Source organism: Electrophorus electricus, chromosome 15 (assembly GCF_013358815.1).
Source record: "Electrophorus electricus isolate fEleEle1 chromosome 15, fEleEle1.pri, whole genome shotgun sequence".
NCBI lineage: Eukaryota > Metazoa > Chordata > Actinopteri > Gymnotiformes > Gymnotidae > Electrophorus > Electrophorus electricus.
This window is the reverse complement of record NC_049549.1, coordinates 13,019,217-13,033,152: the sequence shown is the minus strand read 5'-3', so window position 1 is coordinate 13,033,152 and position 13,936 is coordinate 13,019,217. Positions and strand designations below refer to the sequence as shown.

The 13,936-nt window shown below is 37.5% G+C and overlaps 2 protein-coding genes across 2 annotated transcripts; one reads left to right on the top strand and one right to left on the bottom strand.

The window, feature by feature from the left end:
* Window positions 1–764: 764 nt before the first annotated feature.
* LOC118242581 (glucagon receptor-like) lies at window positions 765–7,063 on the bottom strand. Its single transcript, XM_035534377.1, has 6 exons — window positions 6,983–7,063; window positions 6,398–6,486; window positions 5,700–5,838; window positions 5,525–5,566; window positions 4,920–5,161; window positions 765–921 (listed from the first exon to the last, which is right to left on the bottom strand). The coding sequence occupies exons 1-6, from the start codon at window positions 7,061–7,063 to the stop codon at window positions 765–767; spliced, it is 750 nt and encodes a 249-aa protein (XP_035390270.1).
* Window positions 7,064–7,912: 849 nt separating this feature from the next.
* On the top strand, window positions 7,913–13,910 carry LOC113569621 (cytochrome P450 2M1-like). Its single transcript, XM_035534464.1, has 9 exons — window positions 7,913–8,215; window positions 8,517–8,679; window positions 8,882–9,031; window positions 9,876–10,036; window positions 10,814–10,993; window positions 11,281–11,422; window positions 11,610–11,797; window positions 11,927–12,068; window positions 12,882–13,910. Exons 1-9 carry the CDS (start codon window positions 8,021–8,023, stop codon window positions 13,064–13,066), a joined length of 1,506 nt encoding a protein of 501 aa, XP_035390357.1. The 5' UTR covers window positions 7,913–8,020; the 3' UTR covers window positions 13,067–13,910.
* The last annotated feature ends 26 nt before the right edge of the window (window positions 13,911–13,936 follow it).

Sequence of the window (13,936 nt, the reverse complement as noted above, 5' to 3'; positions counted from 1 at the left end):
ACCATTTTGACCAAAATAACTTCCCTGATGGAGAGGTACAATTCCTTTTTATATTTGGCTAATCCTTTTTTAAAATGTTTTTTTATGCAAAGCAACTTACAATTATGATTGAATACAACTTGAGGGTTAAGGGCCTTGCTTAGGGGCCTGACAGTAGCAAATTGGCAGTGGTGAGGCTTGAAGTGGCATCCTTATGATTATTAGTCCCTTAACCACTGAGCTACCATTGCCCCCAGTTGAAGATGAATGATGCATTTGTTGTGTTTGTAATGGGTAATCCTAACGCTAGGGAATGCATCATTGACTCATCTAATTACACATGTCTATACATTTATAAACAATGCTTCCTCTTTCACTCTCTTTCACTTCCAGTACATGTCATTGGTATGTCAGGATATTTCCCCTAAAACTTGAACTTTTAAAGGGAAAATCTCTGAAGGTTGTGTTTAAAAACAAAAACAAATGTAGCCTTCCATTCTTACGTAGAATAAACGTTTTCTTCCTGCTTTAACACACCTGACCAACATATGAAAGAATTGACGGTTTGAACATAAAATGTACAGATCAAGGCTTCCCAGAGATGTATTCTTCAGAGCTACTGTGTTCTTGTACCCTGCAACTACAGTATGTTAAATACCAAGCAACTACTTAATAAATCTCCTGGATAAAAACAAAGCGTAATTAAAAAACAAATGTATGTTAAAATTGTGCTTGATTTCTTTAATACTGCTTTGTGTGTGTATGTGCTTCACAGGCAAGTGGGCCTATCTAGGTGAAGCTCTGACCAGGTGGAGCGCTTCATCTTCTTCACCTCCCTCTTCCAGCACTTCACCTTCAAGACCACCCTGCCTCCTGAGGAGCTTGAGACCACTCCCCTCATCTGCAGCTTTGGCCATGTTCTCCTTTCTTACGAATGCTTTGCTATGCGCAGGGCATAGACAGCACTCAATCACACCAATAACCACCAGCAACATGCAAGGCCTGTGGTTACACTTCTCTTTCAGGTGAGACCAGATGTATTTGTATCATGAATTTGTCTATGTATTATGCCAGGGCACATTAAATCTCACGTATGTACATGCTACCTTTGGATCTTGGCCTTATTGATCTGATCTGAAAATCCACACACTGAAGTGGCCTGGCTCATTTTGTTACTGGATCTCAATTATGTATCCACATGTATACTTTTCTGATATCATTAATAAACACATTCCTCATGTAACATGGCACAGACAGAAATAATTTAATTATAATGTCTCATTTCAGCATTCTTAATGACAAAACACTTGAGGAAACTGTCTTAAACTTAAACTCAAATCAGAACTCAACTGTAAAAGCCATGTTAGAGTCATAGAAAAGTTTACTTTCTACTTTAATTAAAATCTAATTATTATAAATCTCTTTTAATCCATACTTCTGTAGCTTCATCATAACCATTATATCCAGCAGTAATTTCAAATTCAATTTTAATTTTATTAACCAAATTACAACCAGAAAGTCCCATAAACGTCTTGGAAAACCAGGTCTCTAACCTATATTTGATATTGATGTAATGACACCAGGATATTTATATTTATGCATATACACCAGGTTATGTATATTTATGCATATACAAATTATTTAATTAATTCCTAGGTATTTCTGGATTAACACTTGTTCAAATTAGAAATAGCAAGGCAAATAGTAAATGCAATTTTTTTCTAGTCAGCATTTATGTACTGCAAATTGCTTCTACCTGGTTACTGTACTATCAAATTTTAGATATCTTTGCAAATTTTAAATGCTTGAAATCTCACACTTTGTGCAAATGTCAAAATCTTATTCATTTTGTGATACTGTTTATATCCATAATTTATCATTCACTTGGTAAAAAATACACATTAGCCACTTGATTTAAAACATTCATGAATTTAACAGAAATCCTGTAATAATACCATCCTGAAATTCTAGAGTGGTTTTCTATAATTCTTGTTTCCTGTAGGCTGTTGGTTCAGTATATTGTATTCAGTAATCAGATTTTTCGAATTCATTAGGTTTTAAAAAGACAAAAAGAAAAAAAAAACAGATTTTTATGACAGATCTATATTTGTGACCCCTTTGAACAGATCAGAAAAGATAAGAAGTAAAGGTAAAACAGAGGTGGGACTGCTATTCACTTGCTCCTAGTCCAAAAATGACTATTAGAACTAAATCCACTCTTTGTTTTTTGCTTGACCACCTAGCAGACTAAATCAAGGCTTCTGGAGAGGAAGCAGAGTTCTTAGGACTGGTATCTGAAATTTCCTACTTATCACTCTGTCACAAATGACTGAATACCCTAGAAGAATGAACTAACATAGCAGTTGATAACATTACTGCACACAACATTACAACAGATTTCTGACTTGTGGCATCATTGTACATTTCAGAATCTTAAATTAATATGGGATTTAAAAATGAATATGGGATTAACACATGTTGAAACAAGTATATGATTCACAATACCAAGATCACTTTTTTTTATCATGTCCACTTTTAATATACTTTTATATATTAAACATGAGACACAAATCCATACACTTACAATTTACAATTTAGTTCCTGCCTTATAAGATATAGCACTGGTAGGATGACAGAGGGCCTAGAAGTGAAGGTAAGCAATTTTGATTCTTTTTTAGCTACTTCCACTAGATGGCGACTATTGCCAAGGTATGGAACGACCTTCAACGTCATGTTCTACTGCAGTGAATAATCAAAGCTGAGCTGCAGTGGAGGGCTGTGTGTATGTGGGTTTTCTTCTGAGTCCCATGTATACCAAAGTATGCCTTTCAGATTCTGCCTTAATGCACCGAATATTCTTTCAGTTGAATGATAAAGCATATGCTGAAACATACTGTATGGTGAAGCATGTAGTGTTAGCTTTGTGAGTTTTTCCAATGACTTTATAACCTTGTAGCCAACTCCAAAAACTAGTTTGTCTAGTTTATTTACTGGTAAAATTCAACTAACTCAGAATACCATATCATAGTCATTTGAAAATAAAGAGGGCAAGCAGTGAAATTGCACCATATTCAGTAATATAACAGAAAATGGGTTTGTTATTGAAATCTCAAGAAACAAGGTTTTGGTAAATATTGAGGGCTCTTGGAAGTATGACAACTAGCTTTCAAATGGGCCACACCAAACTTCCACTATTTAAGATTCATATGAGTCTCTGTGACATGTTTTTCATGGCATTAAATGGTAAACTACATCTTTTAAGCAGAACATTTCAGACCTTGGTCCATGCATTTTGCTCAACATGATCAGAACAATAGGTGACAGATTCAGATTCTAAACTTGCTTAGTCATGGTTTCAGAAATAGTGTCCTGCTGGGACGTCTGTAGTATTAATACAGTGCTCTGTTGGCATCTGTGCTATGTCCATGTGAGTGTATTAGGCCACTGAATGGAATGTCATGTCATAATGAACAGGTTAGATCTCCTGTTGTATGCACAGACCTGAATTCTCTTAAGTATAATACAGAATTGTAAGAATTTAGGTGACATAATAGGTGAACATTTTCTTTTCCAAGTTATATGGAATGTTTTAAATGACATCTGCAATGTCTTGCAATAATATTATTCATGACTCATGAGCTCATATTTATGTCACAAATATTTTTAAACATCAATGAATAATAGGTGGTTCTAATTAGAAATAGTGATTAGGGCTCTTGATATATAGCTCTTATAAGCCAAACTGTGTAAACCTTTACCAAACATGACGTTTTCAGATTTGCAGAGAGCTATGCATTGTATTTGGCAGTCTATGACTATGAGCCACCATAACAAGGTTCTAGCTGTCTTACCTGTGAATACAACATATACTCAATAATCCTCAGGAGTTTAATGTTTTACTATGGCCATACTTGCTTGCGAGTGATGGTCCTCAAGTGACATAGATCATTGCCAAAATGTTTCAAAGAGGTAGAAAATAGCAACAAACAATAAAAAGACAACAAAGAGCACAACTTTGTTTGGACCCTTCTGCTTCTAAAGCACTGAAGGCTTCATAAAGTCCAGTTATAGACTGCTGCTGTAAAGTGGGCTCAAACCCAGGTCAGCTAGGTAATGACACTGAGAGCCTACTGGGTGCACAGCCACACTAATGATAGTGGGCCTGTGTGCAGTTAGATCTTGAATCAGGTAAACCAAAAGGAAAAATAAACAAACACGCCGAGCGTGGAAAAAAGGGAGAACAAAGGACACCACGGGAAGAACGGCAACCCCGATGCACTGGGGAAAACCAAACTAAAACCTCCCAAACAAAACCAGAAAAAGGTGGAGGAACTTGAATGGCTAAGGGAAGCCTTGGGAGAGAGACAGACTCGAGAGGGGAAAACTGAAGAGAGAAAGGGATGTGTAAAAACACGGACACCCTCGCAGGGAAGAAATGAGTTGTAGCATAAGGGCTCACAGACCTCAAAACCTGAAGTTACCACCTAGGAGCTTGGCTCAAAACTTTAGAAAAGACCCAGCACTGAGTGACTGGGTCACTGGGCTTATATAAGGTCTAGCCCAACTGTTGGGCATCAAGCCTGATTAGTAGCGTGGTTGACTCGAGGCCTCCCTCTGGTGGCTGGAAGGGGCCTCAGCTTGGTGCCAACCCTTACAGCTGCACTGCTTTCAGAAAAGGTCCATTCAAAGCTGTAATTGTGCTGGATCATGCTACCTGTAAACTGTACTGAATTTAACACTCTCGCAAGAAACTTCCTATTATCATATGCAGCTTGCCTCTATGTGTGCAACTGCTATCTCCATATCTCTCCCTGTAGCACTTTACAACCACTGCTACGCAAGGTCCGTTTCCACTTCTCTTAGCAGTAGCTCTCACAGTATTGGTTTGTTCCTTCTATTTCAATGTGGCCCAAAGCTGGTGTGTCTAATCCATTCAGCACCTGCTTGCGCCCAGAGATATAGCAGTACGCCCTGCCCTTCTTAGCTTCAGTATGCTGATGCCACTGGACAGAGGGCTGGGTGGGCCCTTGTGGCTGCTGTCCCTCTCAGAACAGTCCTGCTGACACGGATGGTCCTGTGAGCACTTAAATCCCTGTGCAGTGTGGCTGCCTGTGTTGCGATCATCCAGAACGCTAATTCCCAGCTTCCACCGCTGCCACTTTTTCTTGATCTCTGACTGCACCTGGGATAGGCAGAGGTCCATTTAAAAACTCTAGGCCTGTGGGTCATAGTGAGTATAAGTAGGTATGCACATACACATGCGCGCGCACACACATACTGAGCATGTGATTATTTCAGAGATGCATTACATCATGGTGCTGTATTATCTAATGTATTAGAATTCATTAATTTTGGAATATCCTCTCACTTAAGACAATAGCAAATGGACATGTAACATCAATGTGTGTCTTCAAACGCTTAGTCTTCAGACATAAATACATTTAAATATCATAAAACAAAGTTGATAGGAGAGCATTTGATCTTGAAGGAACAGATGGCATGTATATTTACCAACTCTTTTGGAAGTTCTTTTGGTGGCTCTTACCTCTTTGTTCACAAAACAGTATAAAATAGCCACCAGAAAACCCTGCAGAGGAACACAGATGGGAATAATCTCTTAAATGTATCAGAAGTTAATCAGTTTTCTTCAAGAGAGCATATCATGATTTGCACCATGTAATGGAAGGGCTTTCTTGTCTTGGTAAAGATATCATCTGTACCTGAAAGGAGCTGAAAAACAGATGAAAGAAAAGGATGATGCTGCGTAGTATACCCTCTGTCTGTTCCTCCGTCCCCACAGCAAACACCACCTCATGAATTCCCAGCAGAGGGATGAGTGTCAAGGTAGACTTGGCCAGCCTAAAGACCAACATGCATTTAAATTAATTCAAAGCTTAAGAATGATTTATCCTCATTGTACTATTATTTTCATAATTACTAAATACCAAGAAGAACAGTGACTTGAAATCTGATTTCTTTCCATTTTTGGCAGGCACTTGGGCACATATTTTGAATGGAAGATGTTTCTAAATTTACGTTTTACAATAATGTCACCACTTAAAATGAGACATCTGAAATCTCCCACAGGATTTGGCTTAGATACAAACTCCTAAAGACCCTGCTATAAATAAAGGCAACATTTAATATCAGAAGATAAGAATATTACTTTTGCCTAAGGAAACCTTGAAGGTTTGTACAGGAAGTCCTAATCATGTGAATACATTTGAATTATTATTAACGATATTAACAATATAAAAATATGGATAGAGAAAGATGTTTGAAGCAAATCACTGCACAGAGCATGAGTGTCTGGAGTTCCTGAAGAATGTCAAATGTCAAATATACAAAAGTTAGTCAGTCAAATGTATTAATCCTGAATGTAGCCCAGTTAGTTGGATTTATATTTGCACAGCCTTACCTGAATTTATAGTCTGTGTATCTCATTTGGTGTACTTTTAACTTGGAGATGAGGATCTGAATAATCCTCATGAATATGAAAAAGTTTACCTGCTCTTAGCATGTATCACACAATCAGAATGCAAAATCTCATTAAATATAGCATAGATATGAATATACAAATTTGTGACATGATTATAATAAATTATAGTAGCAGGCTATAATAGCAATATTCATCATATTAATCTTGATGTTCAGCTGGGCAACTTAGGGCATAAGTGAGCAGTTTCACACAGCCAGAAAGAAATCATGGAATAAACGATTACACAATTACAAAAAGACATTCCAAAAAAGTAACACAAGAAGGTTCTAACATAATAATCAAACCATGCTAACTAGCTTTCAACTTAACACTTAACTTATGCTAAGATCTCATCTGCAACTGCTGCAGCCTCAAGTGAAATTTAGAGTTTTGAAGTACTGAGACATACTGGAAAATACCATGCTGTGATTTACTTTAAGGTGTTACTAGTATTAAGTCCAAACACCTAAAAATGTTTTACTTATGAGTCCACTGATATTTTCACCATTAATCACCAAGACTCACTAAAATAGCCAGGAGGATTGGAGTTCGGATGATCCACCAATATGCCATGTTGCCATTGACCTCCCAGCACCTGTAAGGCATTAGGCAATGTTTGTTTGTTTTCAGCCTAGCCTTAAATATTGACACTGTGTCTGAGTATTGAACTTTTACTGGAAGGTTATTCCATAGTATGGCATCTTTATAGGAAAAGGCTCTGCCCCCTGCGGTCAATTTTCTTATTCTTGGTACTAGAGCCTGCACCTTTTGATCTAAACAGATGTGGTGGATTGTAATGCACTAGACGTTCTCTAAGGTATTGTGGGACAAGACCATTCAGCGCTTTGTAGGTCATTAGAAGCATTTTATAATCAACACAAAATTTTACTGGGAGCCATTGTAAAGTAGCTAAGATAGGAATGATGTGATCAAATTTTCTAGTTCTATTAAGAACTCTGGCTGCTGACAATGATGGCACTCACATGTAACAGTTATGGCAAACATGAAGACACTTGTGTAAATGATGAACATAGGCTAGACAAACCTGAATACAAATATACAACTTCAGACACTAACAGGCAGACAAACAATAACCAGCGGTGAGGCACACACTGACGGGGGTTTAAATAGACAGACACATTAACACGTAACCCCGTACAGGTGCATGCCTTCATGGGGGTTTGGCTCCCTACATGTGTGAACCCACCTTGCACACGGAGGGCCTTACCACATGACTCATGGGGGGGAGCGTCCCGTGAGAGTAACTTAGTTAAATCTGGGGTCAAAGGAAACTTACTGTATTTAAAATTGTTTAAATATTAATACATTACCTACTTGTGAACCATGAGTTCTCTGAAAAATGCTTCTAGCTAATTTTTCTTCTACCCTTATACGTCACTAAATATTAGAGTATAAATACATGCAGTATACTGGAAATACTTGTGTTGTCTCTTACACTAGCTGCTGAGAAACACCCAAGTAGCAAATTAGACTACAGAATAACCTACTTCAAGATTTCATTTATGTTTTCTGCCTGAACAATTTTTCACGATTTTTACATAAATGGATCTATTGCTAATTTTACAGGCAAACCTTCTATCAGTAGTTGTGGCATCTGTTTTATTTCTAATATGGAAGCATACTGGTAAAGGAATCCAGAGTATTTATGGAAGGCTCCCTCCAGGTCCGACTCCTGCACCAGTAGTTGGAAATTTTCATCAGGTTTATACAAAGGAGCCATATAAATATTACCTAGAGGTTGGTAAGATATCACACTAATGATTTAAATCTGTTCTTATGCAATCTGGACTCTGGGGATTGACATATTGGCTACTGTTTCAGATTTTTTCTTTTAAATAATAGTTTAGAGGGTTCAGGTGCCAGTGGATCACCAATGTTTCACATTAGCCAACAGCCAATATCCATTTTATGGTTAATCAATTTTAGGAGGTGTACACTTAAGAAATGTTGTTTTGTGAGCTGTTTTGAGTAAAATGAAGTGTACCAATTCAGAACAAAAGTAATTTTAAAGTGTCCATATTTATGCATGACTAAACAGCTAAGTAGAAAGTATGGCCCTGTCCTTACCATCTGGTTTGCCAACACTCCTGCTGTGGTGATTGCTGGATATCAAGCCCTGAAGGACTCTATGATTGGCATGGCGGAAGAGTTCAGTGGCAGATTGAACTACCCACTTTTAATGAATTCCACCAATGGATATGGTAAGGTCTAATAAATCAGAGTAGACAAACATCAGTGGACTTTCTTGTTTAGGACTAAAACACAATGCTGTATGAATAACAAGTGTTGTTTATCAAGCTTTACCAAGTTGATTTTCAAATTAATCTTGAATAAAGTTTGGCAGTTCCATAGAGTTTGGTGTCACAGGCATGGAAGTCAGAATGGATGATTTCTGTTTTGCAGGTGTTCTGGTGAGTAATGGAAACAGGTGGAAGCAGCTTCGCAGGTTCTGTCTTGCAACACTGAAGCATTTTGGAATGGGTCGAAGGAGCATTGAGGACAAGGTGAAGGAGGAAGCCCAGTGTTTGGTTCAAACATTCAGCACATTTGCAGGTATTGCCCCCTTTGCTATCTGTTATGTGCTTAAACCTCTTCTGACTTTGTGTCATTTTTAAAGATAAACTCCAAGCAGTCTTGTGTGGGTTGTGACACTATTTAAAACTGCACTCACTATTAAATGTCTGGCCTGTAATTGCTGTAATTCATTTACAGTGTATTAAGTACATTTATAGTGGGCCCCCATGCCTGCAGCAGTGCTGGGTTTTACCCCAAGGTCACATTCCATTTTGGAACAAGCACATAGGCTTGAGCTTTTGAGATATGGAAAAATGTATAAGGAAAATACATGAAAATACATGGAGCTACACCCAGCTATACAAAGTCACTGAAGAAATTAGAATGAAACCTCTGCAGGAACTTAATGATGGGTGTGACATTTCAAACTCTAGACTGGACCATTTGATTCGAAAGTTAAATGTCAGTTTTGCATTAACACCTGATCTGAAGCTGGTTATCATCAAGGAATTTATGAATTTGCAATTATTTGGTATTTATAATTTCTAGCACATGATTTTGGCATTGCTGCATTTTAATCAATAATTAGTGTGTAAAACACTGCAGTTTAGTGTGCTTGAAAAGTACTGTAGATAGTGTTATTTATGTAACAGCCTTCTCACACTGAAAAGCAATGACTCATAGGTTATGCTGCGTGGTCGTCTCTGTTGTTGAATCATATTCATTAGAACACTAGATCATTTCAGTAAATGTTCTCAGTATCAGTATTATTTTCTAAAAGGACCATTTCAGTATCACTACTGCCTTTCAGAAGAGTTGGATGATACACAAACATCTAGTTTGCAAACAAATCCCAAAAAATCCTCCTTTTTTCCTCCTACAGATTCTGCTTTCAGTCCCAAATACTCATTAACTAAAGCAGTGAGCAATGTGATTTCCTCTGTTATCTTCGGCCACAGATTTGAGTCTGAGGATCCACAGTTCAAGAATATCCTCGAGGGCACTGATGCTTACTTTAATGTCTTATCTAGTCCTCTGGGACAGGTAATGTAAGTAATCTGAAATAAAATGAAACAGTATGCTGCTTTTCTATGGCTCACCTGAGGCAACTAAATTTGAGTAGGGGGTAAAAAGCAAGGAAAAATCTCATTGTGGTTTAACTGTTCTGCCCTCTCTAGCTGTGCAAGGTAAGGCATTACTTGATGGTGCCTTTTTTTATTTACTATAATTTCAATGCAATATTGTATTTTTAAAAAATCGAATTACTTTTGTTATTGGTTGGATTTAAATTTGGAGCTCATAGCTCTTAATCATTCATATATATACTCACCAGGGCTTTTTTTTTACCACAAGGAGTACTTTGTACAGTCAGAAATGAAACCTTTTTTTGGTTTAAAAATTATTATTTTTTTTATGCTTATATTGATTATATTATGAGTACTTTCACTACATCTTAGCTGGAAATGAAAGAAAGGAACAAAAATAAAATGAAATACAATCAATTTAATATCTATCTACCTATTAAAAATCCCAAGGAACTCTGAGAATGCTAACGTTTCTCTGAAAAATCACTGTTGACTTGAATATAGTTTTTAAGTATTCATCACACTGTTTTGTGCCTTTTATGTTATGTTATATTTGGAAATGACTACACATTAACTATTCCAGAATTACTGAGTAACTGAGGTTTGTGTAAACATTATGACCCATCACTGGTGCTGCTCAGATGAATGCAAACCACAGCTAAGACTAGGCAAACATTAACTCTGTCTGTACACAATGTTCTTTTTGTTAACACTTCTGTCTTTTTTTCTCTTACAGGCCTATAACGTCTTCCCTAGATTGCTTGGCCTCTTCTCTGGACAGCTCCATGATATGTTCAAAGCGCTTGAAAAGGTCAGAGCTCATCTAAGACTTGAGGTAGAGGCAAGGATGAAAACACTAGATCTTACTTCACCACCGCAGGACTTCCTAGAGGCCTGCGTTATAAAGATTGAAGAGGTAAAATTCTCTCCACTGATATGAAGATAGCATGCATGTCTTGGTATGGAATATTTGTTCATGATACTGACTGCCTACATCCAATATATGATTGTATCATTTTTATACCATATAAAATCTTAAAATGGAGGTGTCTCTACAAGCCCATGGGATCTTTCTCAAATAGATAGTTTCTCATGATCTATTTCTCATTAAAGATGACAAAGCCTGAGTGAGGTCATGTTTAATAGGTGCTGCAAGATGTGAGTTACTGTGAGTTAATTACTGTGACTTTGGCTCTTCTGCAGGAGAAACACAATCCTAATACAGAATTTAATTTTGACAACATGTTGAGCACAGCCTGGAACTTGTTTAGTGCTGGCATTGAGACCACCTCCTGTACTCTCAGACAGGGCCTGCTGCTCATGATGAAGTATCCAGATGTCCAAGGTGACAAATCAGATCACTTCAAACTTTCATGTCTCACCAATCACATTGAAGCTATGTACCAACAAAAGACTTAACCTACTTTATGTGTGTTGCAAATCACATTTTTGGGCCTATAATCAAATATATATGCCATGGCTTACAACATGCAGAGAGAAACTGTTGATTTTCTCTGTAACATGCTCTGTAGCCCGGGTTCAGAAGGAGATTGATGTGGTGGTGGGGCCAGACCGGTGGCCTTCCCTGGATGACAGACAGAACTTGCCATATACAGATGCAGTTATCCATGAGATCCAGCGTAGCATGGACCTCACACCTACTGCTGTTCCACACAAAATGCTCCATGACACTGAGTTTAACAACTATCTCATCCCCAAGGTATTTGTGTTTTTTATGTAGCATTCAGAACTTTAGCTGCATGCTCCATAAAAAGAAAAAAATTGTAAATTACTTGGATGGTAAACTTTACGCATTTTAATTGCTGAGAATACTGTGTTGTTTCTGCAGGGAACAATTATTCTTCCATTGCTATCCTCTGTACTCTCTGACCCTAAGCTATGGAAGAACCCAGACCATTTTGACCCAAACAACTTCCTTGATGAAGAGGGACAATTCAAGAAGAATGATGCATTTGTTGTGTTTGGAATGGGTAAGCTTAATGTTAGGTAGTGTATCACTGACTCAACTCATTACATATGAGTGTGTACATTTATAAACAATGCGTCCACATTTACTTTCTTCCATTTCCAGTACATGTCATAGGTATGTCATAATATTTACCTTTAAGTTTTGACCTGTTAAAGGGATTATTCACGAAGCTTGTGATCTAAAAATTACCATCAATCCTTACATAGACAAAACTTTTTTGTTTCTTTTTCTCTGCTCCAACATACCCGACCAACATATGAAAGACCTGATAGTTTGAACAACACAAATGTGTAGATCAAGGCCTCCTAGAGATGTATTATTCTGTGTAAAACTTGAGCTACAGTATTCTGGGGGAAGATAGAACCTCATTAAATCATTCCAAAATATGAGTGAATTTGGTGACTGTAAAGCCATTCTGCTGCCTAGTTCAAGACTAGTTTGTTTAAACACATATTCACTAGCAATAGAAATTGCATTTGTTCCATTCCACACTCCAGATCACTAAATAATGTTTAGAGTTATATTATGTAAAGTATTAAATTGAATACAATATTAAATACAACTATTAAATACAATAGACTTAAATGTACCTCATTTAATTTGACACCAGCAAAGTGGTTGGTTCATTCACTGTAAAGTCAATGTCACGGAATGCTCGCCTCCTGCGAGTGGTACGGCCCGTCACGTGCAGTGGGAGGAATGTCTTGTTTCTAACCACACCTGCACCTCGTTCATCTTTATGCATATAAACCCGTGTTAAAGTGTGCATCTAATAAACAAATGCATGTTAAAATTGTGTGTGTGTGCTTCACAGGCAAGCGGGCCTGTCTGGGTGAAGCTCTAGCCCGGGTGGAGCTCTTCATCTTCTTCACCTCTCTCCTCCAGCACTTCACCTTCAAGGCCACCCAGGCGCCTGAGGAGCTCGAGACCACTCCCCTCATCTGCAGCTTTGGCCGTGTTCCCCTCTCCTATGAATGCTTTGCTGTGCGCAGGGCATAGACAGCACTCAATTACACCAGTAACAGTAGCTACATGCTAGGTCTGCGGTTACAATTTTGTTTCAAATGAGAGCAGGTGTATTCATATTATGAATTTGTATCAGGTGTATCATGCCAGGGCTCATTAACTCTCAGGTATGTACATGTTACGTATGGATCTTGGCCTTATTGATCTGATCTGAAAATCTGCACACTGAAGTGGCCTGGTTCACCTTGTTACTGGATCTCAATTGTGTATGCACATTTTGTCCAAACACTAGATTTATAGCCCTGATGTGTTCCATACTGCTATATACACATATAAAACAGGAAAGCATGTTATTGTTTTGTGTCTCAGAACTGTAGTCAGTTGCTAGTGTGCTAAAGCGCAATTACCATTGTAAGCCCTCATTAAGCCCTAATATCTGTTACAAAAGCCTTTTATGATCATGTGCTTAGTAAAAAACAAGAATCATTTCTCTTGCACCCAACACAATTTCCCTCACCCGAAAACCTATGAGCTGAGATCCAACAATTGGAATAATAGTTCAAATTATTTGAATATTAAAAATTCAAATATAACACTGGCCTGGCATCTTAATTATGCATTTCTAAAACAGACTAAGTCTAATTTGATCATATCCTCAACAAGTTCACACTGTTGATTATAAATTTATACTTGTGCAAATGACATTGTTTCATATTCAGCTACTTTGTTCTAACAGATGTATTAACTGTTTCCAATGTATTTGCACAAAATTCAGCTGAGCAAAACGTTCATTACTTAACTCCAATAAAGGAAGAATATAAAATGACAATGTGATTGCAATAAGTGCTACTACTATCATTAAAACTATTCAAGTCTGCCTAAATGTCTCTATTTGCTCTGTAT